Genomic DNA, 17,460 nt, shown 5'->3' with positions numbered 1-17,460 from the left:
TCTCTCAATTTATCTACATCGAATAAACGTTAAAACAACACCATAACACTAATAATATCAACTATTTACAAGAAATGTATCATTTCAAGTAAAACATATGATTTTCAGTAACTTTTGAGTATCATAAACAACAAATACATTGAACCTTTGAATGATAAGCTAAACATATATATTAGAAATGTTAATTAAACACTTAATTTTAATATTTAGAGAAATGTTTATATATTAAGATATTATATTATTTACTATATCAATACAAATATATCGTACATCAATAATTATATATATGTATATATATATATATATAGAGAGAGAGAGAGAGAGAGAGAGAGGGGGGGAGGGAGGGAGACTTCCTTGAAAGGGAGGGGAGTAGCAAGAGTCAAAATTGGCACTCCGTGACTGTAGTAGGATAACGTGGGGCGCAAGACTCGGCTGACGGATAGAACCTAGAATCTCTTTCTCTCTCTCTCCATATATATCTATATATATATATCAGACACTGTCCTATAGCCGAAACCCCATTGAAAAATCCGGCGTATCCTTACTTCTACAGACCCTGAAACTCCCCACAAAAATGGAACTTCTTCAAGCGCCGAAGACCGGTTTGTCCAATTTCCTCACCCGCTTGTACTCCGCCTCCATGCCCAGTGATTTCCTCCTCAGACCCATCTTCCTTCATGGGGTTTCCGGTTCACTCCACCTGCTTTTGCTGCTTTCTCTCTTTGTCTTCTGGGTCTGGAGGAGGGTCAGGATTGGCCGCCATGGAGGCCCGAAACAGAGCGCCATGAGAGCTAGAATCTCCTGCTTTAAGCAAGCTCTGTTTTGCTCTCTGGCTCTCTCACTCTTTAATCTCGTTCTTTGTTCGTTGAGCTACTTTTATTGGTATCGAAATGGTTGGTCTGAGGAGAAGATTGCACTTATCTCGGATTTTGGACTCAGAGCGCTGGCTTGGTTTGCCGTCTCTGTTTATTTGCAGACCCATTTGTCTGATTCGGGGCAAATGAAGTTCCCAGTTTTGTTAAGAGCCTGGTGGGGGTTTTACTTCTCACTGTCATGTTATTTCCTTCTTGTTGATTTCCTCCTTAATCAGAAGGGCCGGTCCTTACCAATTCAATTGTTGGCACCGGATGCTATTTCGGCGATTACGGGTTTGTTCTTGTGTTATTTGGGGTTTTTGGGAAGGAGGGTAGGTGAAGGTGAAGGTGAAGGTGAAGGTGAAGATGATATTCTTCAAGAACCCCTTTTGAATGGTACTACTAGTCTGAGTAATGGTACAGATTTGAACAAGTCTAGTGAAGGTGAAATCGATGCCCCTTGTGAAAATGTTAGTTTATTTAGCATCCTGACTTTCTCTTGGATGGGTAATTTGATTAGAGTGGGTTATAAGAAAACTTTAAACCTTGAGGATGTTCCTCAACTTGCCAATGTTGACAGGGTGAAAGGGGCCTTTTCAATTTTTAGTAGTAAGATAGAGTCAGATGGTGGAAGTGGAAATAGAGTAACGACAATGAAGCTGGTGAAGGCCCTGATCTCCGTTACGTCCAGAGAGATTCTGTTGACGGCTCTTCTTGTATTCGTATATACGCTGGCGTCTTATGTTGGTCCTTACCTCATAGACACCTTTGTTCAGTACCTTAACGGACGTCGGGAGTTCAATAATGAAGGCTATGTTTTGGTCTCTGCATTCTTCATTGCAAAGCTCATCGAGTGCTTGGCGCAGAGGCGCCGGTTCTTCAAGTTGCAGCAGGCTGGAATTAGGGCCAGGGCAGTTCTTGTTACCATGATCTACAATAAAGGTTTGACCATATCGTGCCAATCGAAACAAGGGCACACGAGTGGGGAGATCATTAATTTCATGACTATTGATGCGGAGAGGATTGGGGACTTTGGTTGGTATATACATGATCCATGGATGGTGCTCCTGCAAATTGGTTTGGCCTTGGTGATATTGTACAGAAATCTTGGGCTTGCTTGCGTTGCGACTTTAGTTGCCACCATAATTGTGATGTTGGTAAATGTTCCACTTGGGAAGTTCCAGGAGAAGTTTCAGGATAATTTAATGAAATCCAAAGACAACAGGATGAAAGCAGAATCTGAAATCTTGAGGAACATGAGGATTCTCAAGCTTCAGGCCTGGGAGATGAAGTTTTTGTCAAAAGTGGTTGATCTCAGGCAAACTGAAGAAGGATGGTTGAGAAAATTTTTATATACGTTAGCTATGACATCTTTTGTCTTTTGGGTTGCCCCTGTATTTGTGTCCGTAGCCACTTTTGGTGCTTGTATTCTTATGGGTATCCCACTTGAATCAGGGAAGATCTTATCAGCACTCGCAACATTTAGAATACTTCAAGAGCCTATTTATAACCTTCCCGACACAATCTCAATGATTGTCCAGACTAAAGTGTCCCTTGACCGCATAGCAGCATTCCTTAGTCTCGATGACTTGCAGCCTGATGTCATAGAGAAGCTTCCTAGAGACAGTTCTCAAACTGCAATTGAGATTGTTGATGGGAATTTCTCTTGGGATGTATCTTCCCACAGTCCAACGCTTAAAGATATAAATATCAGTGTGTCCCGTGGCATGAGGGTTGCTGTTTGTGGTACTGTTGGCTCAGGCAAATCAAGTTTGCTCTCATGTATTTTGGGGGAAATTCCCAAAGTATCAGGGACCATTAAGCTCTTCGGAACAAAGGCCTACGTTGCCCAGTCACCATGGATACAGAGTGGGAAGATAGAAGAGAATATACTGTTTGGCAGGGAAATGGACCGAGACAAGTATGAGAAGGTACTTGAAGCCTGTTCTCTGAAGAAAGACCTGGAAATTCTATCATTTGGTGATCAGACAGAGATAGGTGAGAGGGGAATCAACTTGAGTGGAGGCCAGAAGCAGAGGATACAGATTGCACGTGCTCTATACCAAGATGCAGATATTTATCTGTTCGATGATCCATTTAGTGCTGTAGATGCTCATACAGGAAGCCATCTCTTTAAGGTGATTATGTTCTTCCTTTTCTACTCATTATTTGGTTTTTTTGAACAAAAATAGGGATAACTTTCTGTTTTTTGTTTGTTTTTTCCCTTTTTTTTTTTTTTTGGTTAGTAAATCAGGAAAGTACTAAATTGATGATAACAACTATTGCAATATGTCTACTGGCTTCGTATTTTTTTTAAGAGGAACAAAAATCTTCTTAGACTTTTGTATTTCTTTGCAATTTAATTCTCCTGCTGTGTTTGATTGGCATTTGCTTCTTTTCTTCTTCTGTATCTTCTTCTCTCCTCTGAGATTTGGATAGGCAGCTGCATTTGCATTGAATCACTTTGTTAATCATTGATTCACAGGAATGTCTACTGGGACAATTGGGTTCAAAAACAGTGGTGTATGTTACTCATCAAGTAGAGTTCTTACCTGCTGCAGATCTCATCCTGGTGAGCTATTGTTGTATTGTCTCTTCCATGTCTTTTATACTTGATGAATACAATGCATGACGCAATATAATTCCTTCTCATTAGGTCATGAAAGATGGAATGATTACTCAAGCTGGGAAGTACAACGACATACTCAGTTCAGGTACTGACTTTATGGAACTTGTGGGAGCACACAGGGAAGCTTTATCAGTCTTGGATTCCAGAGTGGCTGGTTCAGCCTCGAAAAACTTAAATATCAATGAGGAGGAGGATGGTATTGGGAGTGTTAACAAGTTTGTCAAGAAAGAGGAAGCTGGGGATAGTCAAAATGGTAAGGCTGATGATGTGGTGGGACAAAAAGGACAACTCACTCAAGAGGAAGAAAGAGAGAAAGGCAGAGTTGGTTTTCCAGTCTACTGGAAATATATAACAACAGCATATGGAGGAGCTCTTGTGCCCCTCATATTGATGGCACAGATTCTGTTTCAGGGACTTCAAATTGGAAGCAACTATTGGATGGCTTGGGCAACTCCTGTGTCAAAGGATATGGCACCTCCAGTTGGAGGTGTTACTCTCCTGAGCGTTTATGTAGCTTTGGCAATTGGAAGTGCTTTTTGTGTCTTCACCAGAGTCTTTCTTCTTATAACAGCTGGGTATAAAACTGCCACAGCACTCTTCTCTAAAATGCATTACTGCATCTCCCGTGCTCCCATGTCATTCTTTGATGCCACCCCAAGTGGACGAATCTTAAATAGAGTAAGTATATCTATCAACTTCACCCTTGCTATCATTGTTGTTGTCCTGTTCTGTAATTTGTTCCAACAAGGGTGTGGATGGTGAATATGTTGGTTTTGTATGCTTGCATAAATATAAAACCTTAGTTGATCAATATGTTTTCCTCTTTCAGGCATCTACAGACCAAAGTACGATAGATTTGGATATTCCTTTTCGAGTTGCGGCAGTTGCTCTCTCAACGATACAGCTCCTGGGAATTATTGCAGTAATGTCACAGGTTGCATGGCAGGTCTTTGTTATATTCATTCCTGTAATTGCAACCTGCATTTGGTTACAGGTAATTAGTTTGATTGTCAATCAAGTTGTGCACCTTAAGCTTTTACAATCTCAATTGCCTTTAGGATTACAAACCTTCTGAGTTTAATTATATTTATGCCTATCTTTGCTCCTAACTATTTGAAATAAATGGTTTCTTTTATCTTTTTTCATTTTTTTTAAATTGAGTTTTGATGCTCTTTTCTATTGACAAAAGGATTTAATGCAAAGAGGCCTGCTGGCTGACAATAGATTTATGACTTTATTCGACCACCTATTCCTTGAAAATTTGATCATTCTAATTGTAAAGCAATGAAAACACAAACGTATATGCATATAAGATTACTGAAGGTTCTTGCCTCTTCATATCATCACAGCAATATTACATACCTTCAGCACGAGAACTTGCACGCTTGGTTGGAGTATGCAAAGGTCCAGTTATACAGCATTTTGCTGAAACCATCTCAGGATCAACTACTATCAGGAGCTTTGATCAGGAATCAAGATTCAAGGAGTTATATATGAAACTGACAGATGCATATTCTCGACCAAAGTTTTATAATGCTGCTGCAATGGAATGGCTATGCTTCCGCATGGATATGTTGTCTTCTATTACATTTGCCTTTTCTCTGGTTGTCTTGATCTCTATACCAACAGGAGCAATTGATCCAAGTAATTAAGTTTTTTTTTTTTTTTTTTTTTTCTGATTCCGTGTTCCTTGTTTTGCAGGTGTTCAACACTTGATTATGAACTCATCTTCTTTTGTTAATTTGCAGGTATTGCAGGATTAGCAGTGACGTATGGGCTTAATCTTAACAGGTTACAGGCATGGGTTATATGGAATATTTGCAATATGGAGAATAAAATTATATCAGTTGAAAGAATACTTCAGTACACTACTATCCCGAGTGAGCCTCCTCTTGTGATTGAAGCAAATAGACCAAATAGTCAGTGGCCGTCACAGGGAGAAGTCAATATAAGAGATCTGCAGGTAAAGCCAATTTTCATTCTCTTTCATTTTTTTTGTGGCTAAATTCTCTTTCTTAATAAGAAATGAGATTCATGTATGGAATTATTTGATCCCAATAACTTGAGCATGGATATAGGTCCAATATGCCCCGCACTTGCCACTCGTTTTACGAGGCCTTACATGCACTTTCCCTGGTGGAATGAAGACTGGAATTGTTGGGAGGACGGGCAGTGGCAAGTCAACGCTCATACAGACACTCTTCCGCATTGTTGATCCTACTGTTGGTCAAATTCTGATAGATGGTGTAGACATTTCCTCAATTGGACTGCATGATTTACGGTCTAGGTTAAGCATCATTCCTCAGGATCCAACCATGTTTGAAGGAACTGTGCGAAGCAACTTGGACCCCCTCGAAGAGTACACTGATGAACAGATTTGGGAGGTGGGTTTGTATTCTTTGATGTCTATGCGGTTTATTGAACTTATATAAAGCAACAGCTAGTGCATTCTTCTTTGGACTGCGTTTGTGAAAATACTTTTGTTGCTTTAGGCTCTTGACAAGTGCCAGCTTGTAGATGAAGTCAAGAAGAAGGAAGGCAAGCTTGATTCATCAGGTATTGTCATCAACTATAGTACTTTTGGCCAGAAGGACTTGATAAATTGTATGATCAATTGTTCTTATCTTCTAGAATCCTGTTTTTTGTAGTTACCGAGAATGGGGAGAATTGGAGTATGGGTCAGAGGCAACTTGTTTGCCTTGGCCGGGTGCTACTCAAGAAAAGCAAGGTCTTGGTGCTCGATGAAGCAACAGCATCAGTCGACACTGCAACCGACACTCTTATTCAGCAAACACTCAAGCAACACTTCTCAGAATGTACGGTTTTAACCATTGCACACAGGATAACATCTGTACTCGATAGCGACATGGTTCTGCTGTTAGATAATGGTTAGTATCGCAGCTTTATTCTTCTGTCTCTACACCTTTGAAGCTGTGGGAAATATTCTTAGTATTTGCCTTCTTATTTGCAATTTTGTTTTCTTCCACAGGACTTGTAATGGAATATGATTCCCCAATAAAGTTGCTCCAAAACAAGTCATCCTCCTTCTCAAGGTTAGTTGCAGAATACAGTTCAAGATCCAATTCTACTTTCAAGTAAGCGGCAAGCTGTTTGAAGGATGGGATCGCGATAGAGCTTGCAAATCTCTAGCATTCAAGGTTGATGACGAAACCAGAAAATCAGGCAGTTACTAGCATCTGAGATTCATTTTTTGATTTTGTTTTGTTGTACTGCTTCAGTGATACTGGTTATAAAACACCAAGTTATCAGTCAGTCTTAGTTTCATGCAAGATCAAGTGAGATCAACTGTAATATTGCTGGGCACTTCTGTTACCGGTGATTGACTCATGTTGTATAATATGTTTAGAATAAAATCTATTCGGTTTTCCTAAGACTCTTAACCTTTCTGATGAAGAACAAGAATGTCCAGCCTTGTTGATGGATCCATGCATCTCCATTTACTCTACTTCTGTTGCTATTAGAACACTTGAATTCTGCAGCATTTCTCCGCTGTGGAGAATTTTGTGTTGTAGGATTTTACTTGTTTCTCTTGAAATCTTGTATATATTTTGGAGTCACCACCTAACCTGAATCATTCCAACTTTTATTGGGTTGGGGTTGGTTCGGTTCAACTTTCTATTCGAATTGGTTTCGGGTCTAATTTTAAAAATCCAATCAAAACTAGTTTGAATTCGAGTTAATACTATACCTAGCATTTATGATTTTCTAAAAATAATAATTAATTTAACTCTTATAAGCGCAAGCATTGATTTTATTTGATTTACTCTAAAAATATAAGATTATGTACCATAAAACAACAAAATATGGGTTTGTGGGAAATATGTATTTCTCCTTTAATTTCCTTTCATCTTCTTAGCATTCCTCATGAGGGGGTATTATATTTTGTCTCCTGTAAAAGAAAAAGCATATATAGAAAATTAAGGTGGTCTTCACTGTAATAGATATATATATATTATTGATGATGTGCAAAATTGACCATCAATATATTTATTGAGAAAATGTATTAGATAGCAAAAAAAGTCGTAAACTTTGGATTCTTAAATCGATCCTCTACCAAAAAGAATGGTGAAGCTGCCTGAAGGTTAGCTTAAAAAGACACTCCAATGGCTAAGGTAGGCGTGGAGCAATAGTAAGGAAGTAAGGGAGGTTGAGATCATAATTGAGAAAACTTATCCGGAAAGAGAAAATCTCTTTTATCTGGAGTAGTTTACATGTAGTCTATTGATTAGAATTAAGTCTCCTTGTTGATCACTGACTAAGAATAATTTATCTTAAATAGTTTTAGGAGATTAGTTTCATCCTCTAAAATCACTTTTCGATAATTTATAAGAAGGGGTTTATCTTAGGTTTACTAGGATTAGCATTAAGTAATGATTGGATTATGAACTCTAAGATCAAAGGCAACCTGTTGTAGCAGACCTAGTATGTGGCCTGGCATACATATTTTGTATATGCAATTTTTAGGTACATCAAGACTTTTCATTTCCTTGGTTTAATGTATTTGAAGTGAGGAAGTAGAAGAAAAATCATCTTCCTCACTTAGGTTCCAAGATCAAAGATGGTTTGTAAATGCTAAAGCTGAGAATGACTTACAAATACCCAAGGTGTGGCTTGGTGTAGTGGCACAAGGTCGAAGGCGGCCTGGCTAGATGTACATGTGTCCCATGTATTATTTTCGAGTGTATTAATGAAACAGTATGCTAGGAAACAAACAAGAATAAGTAGGGCACAATCAAAAGAGAAGAAAGGCTCTCTTGATTCTCTAAATTAAAGATCAAGATGAATGAAAATGAAAAATTAATACAAGAGACTCTGTTGAGTTTATATTTATACTCAACAAATCTAATAATAGACTAACTAATACATAGAGTAAAATACAAGAAAACATTACAACAACATCAATTAATTTAACAATAGTAACGTGACTATGAACAACTCAAGAAATACTTCCTTACAAGACAACATTATAGAAACATCAACTAATTTAACAACAATAACGTGACTATGAACAACTCAGGAAATACTTCCTTTCACATTCCCCGTTAAACTAGACTTTTTCTTGGACGATTGCCTATCTGAAACTTCTTGAAAAGTAGTCTGAATAGGTGACAACTTAAGATTGAGTTTGTCACACAGAAACTGAAATCTATTCCTTGATAGGTCTTTAGTGAAATCAAAAGTAAGAACATAACGTATTTCAATTTTACCATTCTCCACCTTTTCTCACACAAAATGCACATCAATCTTAATGTGTTTAGTGCGAGAATGAAACACTGGATTTTTAGCAATACTCTTAGCAGCTAGGTTGTCACTCCATTCAATTGGTGTGTGAACACTTGGATACCCCAACTCTGAAAATAAGGATTTTAGCCACAAACCCTAAGTAATAGCCCCGTACTCAGCTTCCCCAACAAACCTTACTACAACATATTGTTTTTGGGAGCTCCAAACTATCAAATTATTTCTAAGAAACACACACAGTCCACTTGTTGAATGCCTGGTTACCTTGTAACCAACATGACCAACATCAATATACACAATTAAGGGCAGATCTGTGGATGAAGGAGATAATAACAAGCCCAAACCAAGAGTACCCTTGAAATATCGAAGTAGCCTTTTACAAGCCAACCAATGTTGTTGCTTAGGAGAAGATAGAAATTGACTGAACTTATTAACTGCAAAGGCAATATTTGGTCTAGCGTAGGTCAAATATTGCAAAGAGCCAACCACAGTCCGATATAACGATGGATCAGAGAAAAGATCACCCTTATTAGTTAAAGAGATAACTGTATTCACAAGAGTGGCACAAGGTTTACAGTCTAGCATGGTTGTCTTTCTCAAGAGATCCAAAGTATATTTTGACTGAGTAAGATAAATGCCATTATGATCTTGGTGCATGTGATTCAAATCTTAGGAAATAATTGACAAAATCTAGAGTTTTTAGAGCAAAATGAGTATCCAAATCCTGAATACAAGCTCTAAGGGCCATGGTATCGGATTCTGTGATCAGTATATCATCCACATACACCAAGATGAACATCACAAACTGAGATGATCACTTGATAAACAAAGAGGCATTAGACACAGCCCGTGTAAAACCCCAAGACTGTAAAGTGGCTTGCAACTTAGTGTACCAAGCTTTAAGAGCTTGTTTAAGGCCATAAAGGGACTTTTTCAGCTTGCAAACATGTCTAGGAAACTGAGAGTCTACAAAGCCCTTTGGTTGAGACATAAAGACTTCCTCAATAAGCTCACCATTTAGAAAAGCATTGTTTACATCCACCTGTTGTATATCCCAACCAAATGTAACATCCAATAAGAACAAAACTTGAATAGTAAGGGCCTTAACAACAAGGCTAAATGTCTTAGCATAATCAATACTTAGAGTTTGAATGAACCCCTTGGCTACTAACCAATCCTTGTGCTTAAGCACTGTCCTATCAGAATTATACTTAATTCGAAAGACCTACCTGCAGCCAATCAGATTTATATCCTTAGAAAATGAAACCAAATCCCAGGTGTGATTGCGCTGCAAGGCTGCAAACTCTTCTTCCATAGCTGTAACACCCAACTTCTCCCAAGCGTGCGTTAACTTGAGATTTTGGGGATATTTTTTTTTTCAACATACACTCAACATAAATTAAACACTAACAATCCTGATCTACCATCTTAGCATATCAACTTATAGGAATAAGCTATGACAAGTAATATCATCACATTAGTGGAAGTAAGATCGAAATCTCAATGATACATAATCGTAATTTCTTTATTCATAATATAGAAATCATGTCAGTGATGACATCATCAAAATAATACACCTACAATTGAATATCTCATACATAATAAAAGACCTACAAAAGATCTAATATGTACTATCAACTATATCTCGATAACTTCCTTTCCCTTGACGCCGCTGCTTTTACCTGAACGTTTGAATATTCTAGGAACATAGTCCAACTTAGATGCTAAATCATCTAAGTGAGAGTTCAAAAATATTTTCGTGAATGCATGCAAGACCATGAAAAATAGACATATCCCGACATGTCCCAGCCAAAGAGAATCCCATACGCGCTTAACCCATGTCACATAATCACATTGACGCATTGGCATAACACAACCCTAGCTTAGGAGAGGCAACATCAACGCAGGAACCCAACTCACCACAATCACGTCAGAGATTACGTTCCCACTCAAAAGCATTGTAGAACACTACCCATGTCCAAAACATGTGTCAACGCCATAGCCACAATATGTAATGATGCATTACATAAAACGACATTTCAATGCACGTTTTTTAATGCACATGAAAATAAACAATTTGAATAAACCATTCACATGAAATCAACCATTTGCATGCCAAAACCATTGCATGAAACAAAATCAAGTATAGGGTCGAACCACCTAAAGTAAACCCAAGTTTTGATAATAGAACCACTCATCTTAATTTTGTTTTTCAGGATTTCTCGAAGAACATGCTGACCTAAAAAATTGTGCAAATATCCAAATCTTATATCCAAATTTCCTCCTGATCAACAAATATCCAAGAAAATCAATATTTTTGATTTTCCTAGATTTTTCATAATTTTCCTAGTTTTTCTCTATTTTCTCCTATTTTCCATCAATCTTATTTTTTCAAAATAATATCTCCTCGAAGTTTTTCCCAAATTTTTCTCCACAATAATTCATAAAATAATATTCCTAATTTTTTATAATTTTATGGAATTTTTCCAAATTTTTCTCCTATTTTTTCTCTATTTTCCATAATTCATTTTTCCTCAAAAATTATAAAATAAATAATTCCTCCAATATTTTCCAGAATTTTCCTCCACTAAAATCCACAAAATAATTTTCCAATTTTTTTCTAGATTTTTCTTCTATTTTTTTCTTTTTTCTTACCTTCGTGAGTTGTCTTTTCCGATGACAGCGATTGGCGACGACCTCCGATGACTGATCCAACGACACCCCTATGAATCTCTCATTGAATTGATCCTAGGGCACCATTTGGATGCTCAAAAAATCAATTGGAAGGCCCTTAATTGGACGAATAATAGTCCAGCTCTGGCGACCTTTGTGTTTTCCGGCAACCCTTTGAAACTAACTCAAACCAACATAAAATCACTCCAAAATTTCTAGAATCGATCCTTTCAACCCAAGGAACAAAAACCCTCTATCAAGAACTCTTGATTCACTCTCTAACATGATCGATTTGAAGTTTAAACTTGTTAAACATTTGGCCATCCCTAACCCCTATTTATACCCGATTTTTTGTCCAAAATGAGCCATACTTAGTCAAATCCAGGTCTTTAATGCTTGATATAACCTTAGATAGCGTGAAATCATTGAAATGTACCTCGAACACCACTTCCCCAATATTTCGGCAAGTCTCAGCCATACCCACGTCAAATCACGGCCATACCCAACCATTTCTCGACCATGCTTGCTCCCAATTGAACGACCATGCTTTGGGGCCCACTTTTGACTCCCTGAAATGACCCATTTGATGTCGATAGGAGGCTGGTCGGTGACGGCAGAAGCTTGGTCGGCGGTGGCTATGGCAGCTTTTCAAAATTTTGCACTTTGACCCCATTTTTCTTCTAATTTCCATTTTTGCCCTTGATTGAAGCCTCTAAGCTTTCCAACTATTCCATTAAGCTGCAAAGTTTCAAAATCTTCATTTCATCTCCGAAGATTCAGAAAAATCATCTTTTTGACCTCATTCGAGCAAGATTAAAACATTACACTTAGGCCCGAATATCATGATTTGACCGCAAATCCTTTTGTTTCTTCTCGAAACCACTTAATGATTGTTCTACCTAGAAAATTAGAGCTTTCTCAGGGTTTTGTGGATTTTTTGGATGCCCCTTACCACCATTCTGTCTTTCAAGCTATGATTTAACTGTATCGGGAACTATCTCGAATTTGATTTCTTTCGGCATCATAAATCTCGTCTCGAGACGCTTGTTGATGTTATACCATTTTCTTTAGACATCTAAGTTTTGAGGCACTCCCTGCAGCTCAAACCCGCGACCTTGCCTCAACCTCCTCAAACGCGAACCACCTACTCCAGCTGCGTCTTCATTACATATACTCACATCATTAAATTTAAAATGAAACTCGGCCACTTCCGCAAATCACGTTCAGCACCTAGAAACTTCTGAAAATCACACACACACACACCCATAATCTTAACTTCCACTTATTTCACTTCCACCCCGAAATTTAAAGAAATCACTAAATTAATTTATTTTCCTATTTTCATAAATACTCCCAAATAATTTAATTAATTACCCTTAATTTCCTATTTTCTCAAAACAACTTAAATTATTATTTTTCCTTAAGTCTCCAAATACCCAATAATGGCCTCAATACCGTCTTTAATAATTATTATTTATTTCCAAAATTCGGGATGTTACACGCTTGGTTTGGCATGGCTTCTAGGAACTTCAAGAACAACCAAACAAATAATTCGGTCATCTCATTACTCAATAATCTGTAGCCAAAGATAATGGTCTGGCCATGGTGGTTTACACTAACAAATGGGGCAAAAATCGTCAAGTACTTGTTAGTATTGTAGGTTGTATCAAACACTAAGTAATCTCCAAAAAATGGATATGATCTTCTTGACTCAAAATCAACCCAAAAACAACAAAGCATCCTATTGTCCGAGTTTGTATCGTAATCAAAGAAAAAGTTTGAACTTTTCTCTCTCTCAAATGTGAAATGCTTGATTAGTATTTCAGCATCATAACCTATTTGTTCTTAATGTAAATCCCTTTCATGGTTTCTGATATCTCTCTCAGTACAACCCATCGATGATGGACCGCCCAAATCTATCTCAATGAGTCGCAATTGTTGATATGTTGGTATTTTGGCTTTCGAAATTTGTTGTACAAGTGTCTTCTTTGTGATTGAGACATTTCGGTGTGAACTTAACAAATATACTCTGTTGGGAGTAGTCTAACCATGGTTATGTTCTTTCACAAATTGTCTAACCAACCAACTATTGCCAGTCTGTTACTTCACCATCAACACCCAACTCATGTATGTCCATGGTTTCTTTTGCCAATCCGTGAAAAAACCTTTTTACGGTGCATCTAATAAGCCTTATCTGTTTTCCCCTCTTTAGAGCATATAAATAACTTCCATATGATTTTACTTGTTTCTTTATTCTTTTTGTTGTTCATGATTCGAGCCCTAAAACCTGCTTCTCGTGCATATACATTGTAAAAAATATACGACTCCTCGTGTGATTCAAATACCTAGTCAATTTTCAGAATTTGACCAATGAAACCTAGAGAAATATGCACATTATCAGAACTTTGTGATTCCATCCATACAAAAAAATATTACGCTCCAATTAAAAATAACACATTAGGGCAACACAAGATATATCAACAAATTGACCATAAAGTAAGGCTTCAATACTACCAGTAAATGAGAATACTCATTATGCAAAATGAGGGAGGTAAAATTTAATAAAACTTTTTTATATGTGCTAGTTAATTAATGGTTTTTCTAAATTGGTGAAAATTAATACTCTAAAGTTAGTGAAAATTAAATATAAATAAGTGTCATTTAAGCAAAAAGATAAATGAAAACAAAATAAAAAAAATATGGGCAATATACCGAAGGTGGTGGTAGAGTAAAATATATTAAGGAATGAAAAGATCAAAAATAAGCCAGAGAATGAATGAAAATGATAAGTGAGAAAACTTGGAGGATGGGGTTTAATTAGAGGGGGTGGTTCACGAGATTATTTATTTATTTATTTTAAGGGGAAGGGTGTTGCGGATATTTAATTGGGGGGGGGGGGGGGGGGGGGGGTTGAATTTGGGGCGATTTTAAATATGTTGTCCCAAGGTAATAGGTCACATAAGCCAACATAATTGTTGCCCAGTGGTTAACAGATCAATTCTTTGTAGATATAATAATGATATATATATATATATTATGTATATTTATTTAAATAATATATTTATAAAATATATATTAAAATATTATAAATAAATTTAGTAAAATATTTATAAAGGTACTATTCGCAAACTTCTAATTAGATCTGTTCATAAGTTAACGAGCAGAATTTTAATGAGTTTAACTTCAACTCGTTTATAAATTGAGTTTCAAAATTTAATTCAAACTCGGGTCGATTACCTTAATAAACGAACTCGGACGAATTTTTATCGAAAGGAACATTGAACCGCTCACAACCAACTTAACTCATTTGTAACCCTACCTATTAAATTACTATTGTTTATCAATATATTTTTGTTTATTATTTAAAATTTAAATCAAAATAATTTTATAATCTTAATATTTTAATGTTTCATTTGATTCGTTTTACTTTATAATTAGATTAATTATAGATCCAAAATTTACATTACACGTGACTTTAGTTATTTGTCTCATTAAATACTTATAATTATTTTTCATATGCCAAAACAAGAAGTCATTTGATTCGCTAAAATGAGCTTTTCATATCAATGGTCTAACTTATTAGATTAAAGAACTATTTTTTAAATTTAGTGATGATACAAAAATCGGCCACCCAATTATTTATAGATAACCCTGCTATGTTACCCATTGGCAGGCAACATAGTAGTTGCCCGCCAGTGAGAGAGGCACGGGCCCCATGCACGTGGGGCTTGCCTCTGCATATGGGGCCCCCGTCTCTCTTACTGGCGGGCAACAGCCCGCCAATGGGCAACATAGCAGCCCTGTATTTATAGATTAAGGCACAATAGTTAGTCATGAATTAATATTGAACATCATTGGAAGATCGAGCCTTGGGTAGCCACTTGCAAGACAAGGGTTAGGATTGAATGAAACAATCTTGGAATCCCCTCTTGATATTCAAGTCAGTAATATAATTTATTAAAAGTAGAGAAAATAAAAAAATGATGAGAATAGAAGAGTTATTGATGCCAAAAGATACTGACTCTTTAGATATGAGGCGCGAGAGATATAATATCGTATATGAATTATGAGACTGCAAATTAAAACTATGTAAAATCAACTATTTGAAATAAATTGTTCGAAAATAAAGGTGTCCGAATTAAAATGTGTAAGCACTCCCGCTCGAATATCCCAACCAGCCGGACTATCCGAACGGGAGCGCCTACGGAAAGGGGAAGAATGAAACATAAAACAGAAACCACCCTGGCATGCATACACAAAAATAAGAACAGCGGAAGCGAAACTAAACACATACATGCACTACGGGTACCCCGCTAGCACAGCGGTCACATGATAAATAAATAAATACATACTCCTGTGCCGGCATACACGAGACTCGAGAAAAGACCTGGCACAGTACAAAATAATAGAGTAAATCCTACTCAGACATCAGAGTTGACAGGGACATACGGAACTGTCTGTACACCATACCGACTTTGCCGCTATAAGCTGACTCCCTTGCCATGGCCCACGCTGCCACTACCTAGAATGATGGAAAGCAAAGTGAGTCGAGAGAATCAGCAAGCATAAGGAAATAAAGGCTGAAGGCTGTATAGATCCAATAAACTCTCCCCAGAATAAACCCCCAAGTACACACAAGCCATGAGACGCTACAACACAATAGCATAACATAATAAAAACACATACCGGTCCTTGGGGCCCACACAAGACACCTGGCACCCAAGTCCCATACCAACCTGCCGCTACCCTGAAAGGCAACATGTATCTCCAACAAACCTGCGTGCGCTGTCCCGAGTCGGTACTCCCATCACTCGTCCATGTCGGTACTCCTGACACCCGAGCCATAGGCTCCCTCCGAACGGTACTCTAGTCCGATAACTATATACTACCAGTAGCCATGCAATGTACATAAAAATGCAATGGCGTAGTGAGCATCAGCGTGATACACTGACGCCCATACATCCAGGCATCAGGCCATGCTCTGCCCACATAGTAAACCACACGCAATGTATATACCCTTGCTAGATGCAATCTAACCAAGCTAGAATGTTCGTGTCCAAGCATACTCAATAAATGAATATCCCAACATGCAACCCGTACCCATGTACATATCAAATCATGAACAGTAATACAATGTATATAATCATCCAGTAAATCACATACCGGCAGAGCTAGTCAGCAGTGCCCGGCACCGGTTAACGGCCAGTGACTAGGAGTGTCCACCCGACGGTCCACATTAGTGCTGTACAATAGTCTACCCCAACGTCACCAAATAGTCCACCTTTGCCTCACTGCTCGATAGCTCTAACCGAACCATAAATAAATTTGAGAAAACCATAAATAAACCCGCACGTCTAGGAATCTAGTCCCCAAACTGGTTCAGCATCATTCCGAAAGGAATGGGGGCGGTACAAACCCCCGTAGGCACACAATAAATAAAACTCTAAAAGTCTCGGATTTAATTTAAATTAAAACAAATGAATAATAACTCAATAAATAATGCTAGGCGCCGAATTAGGGTAAGGGAGAGGATAAAATACGGGAAATCATAAGGTCTTTCACGGGAATTAAAAATCATGAGGAGAGAGTTAGGAGCTTGCCTTTACACGGCCGTTCCTTGCCTTTCTTGCACTCCCGCTGCGAAGTAAAACGTTTAATAACAATTAATAAAATCCGTAACTCACATTAATTAAATCTAACCGTGTAATATAAATAATTTAATCGTCTAAAATCTCACGTAGGCACACCGTAAATAAACCCCAACGAGTCTCATATTTAATTTAAAATTAAATCACGCTAATAAAATCCTCATTTCGTATAATTAATACGCGAAACCGAAACGAATTAAGGGAAGGCGAGGGGTTCATAAAATGGAAAGAAATTGTAAGGGTAGATGAGAGTTTGCCTATATCTAGTCGTTTACAGCGTTTTTACGCTTGAATGCCACCAAAATAATACACGCTGTAAAATATATTAAACTCCCAAAATTAATAAAAATTGGACTCAAAATGAAATTTCAACCGTATAGAATGTTTAATACAT

General features: G+C 37.4%; 1 protein-coding gene across 2 annotated transcripts in view; it reads left to right on the top strand.

Annotated features, from left to right (window-relative positions):
* Nucleotides 1-506: 506 nt before the first annotated feature.
* The window catches only part of LOC127791528 (ABC transporter C family member 3), a 37,979-nt gene continuing 21,025 nt past the window's right edge, over nucleotides 507-17,460 (top strand). Inside the window, exons 1-10 of one of the 2 annotated variants that reach the window (XM_052321449.1) lie at nucleotides 507-2,992; nucleotides 3,340-3,426; nucleotides 3,511-4,161; nucleotides 4,313-4,477; nucleotides 4,833-5,127; nucleotides 5,232-5,446; nucleotides 5,562-5,867; nucleotides 5,976-6,039; nucleotides 6,132-6,371; nucleotides 6,473-6,877. In XM_052321449.1, coding sequence (XP_052177409.1) covers nucleotides 575-2,992; nucleotides 3,340-3,426; nucleotides 3,511-4,161; nucleotides 4,313-4,477; nucleotides 4,833-5,127; nucleotides 5,232-5,446; nucleotides 5,562-5,867; nucleotides 5,976-6,039; nucleotides 6,132-6,371; nucleotides 6,473-6,582 — 4,551 coding nt within the window. In that variant the 5' untranslated portion in view covers nucleotides 507-574 and the 3' untranslated portion in view covers nucleotides 6,583-6,877. Of the gene's footprint in view, nucleotides 2,993-3,339; nucleotides 3,427-3,510; nucleotides 4,162-4,312; nucleotides 4,478-4,832; nucleotides 5,128-5,231; nucleotides 5,447-5,561; nucleotides 5,868-5,975; nucleotides 6,040-6,131; nucleotides 6,372-6,472; nucleotides 6,878-17,460 lie in introns of those variants that run through there. The other variant, XM_052321448.1, reaches the window with a different exon arrangement.

Source organism: Diospyros lotus, chromosome 15 (assembly GCF_014633365.1).
Source record: "Diospyros lotus cultivar Yz01 chromosome 15, ASM1463336v1, whole genome shotgun sequence".
Taxonomy (NCBI): domain Eukaryota; kingdom Viridiplantae; phylum Streptophyta; class Magnoliopsida; order Ericales; family Ebenaceae; genus Diospyros; species Diospyros lotus.
Note: the sequence above shows the minus strand (reverse complement) of the source record. Positions and strands in the feature narration are given on the sequence as shown.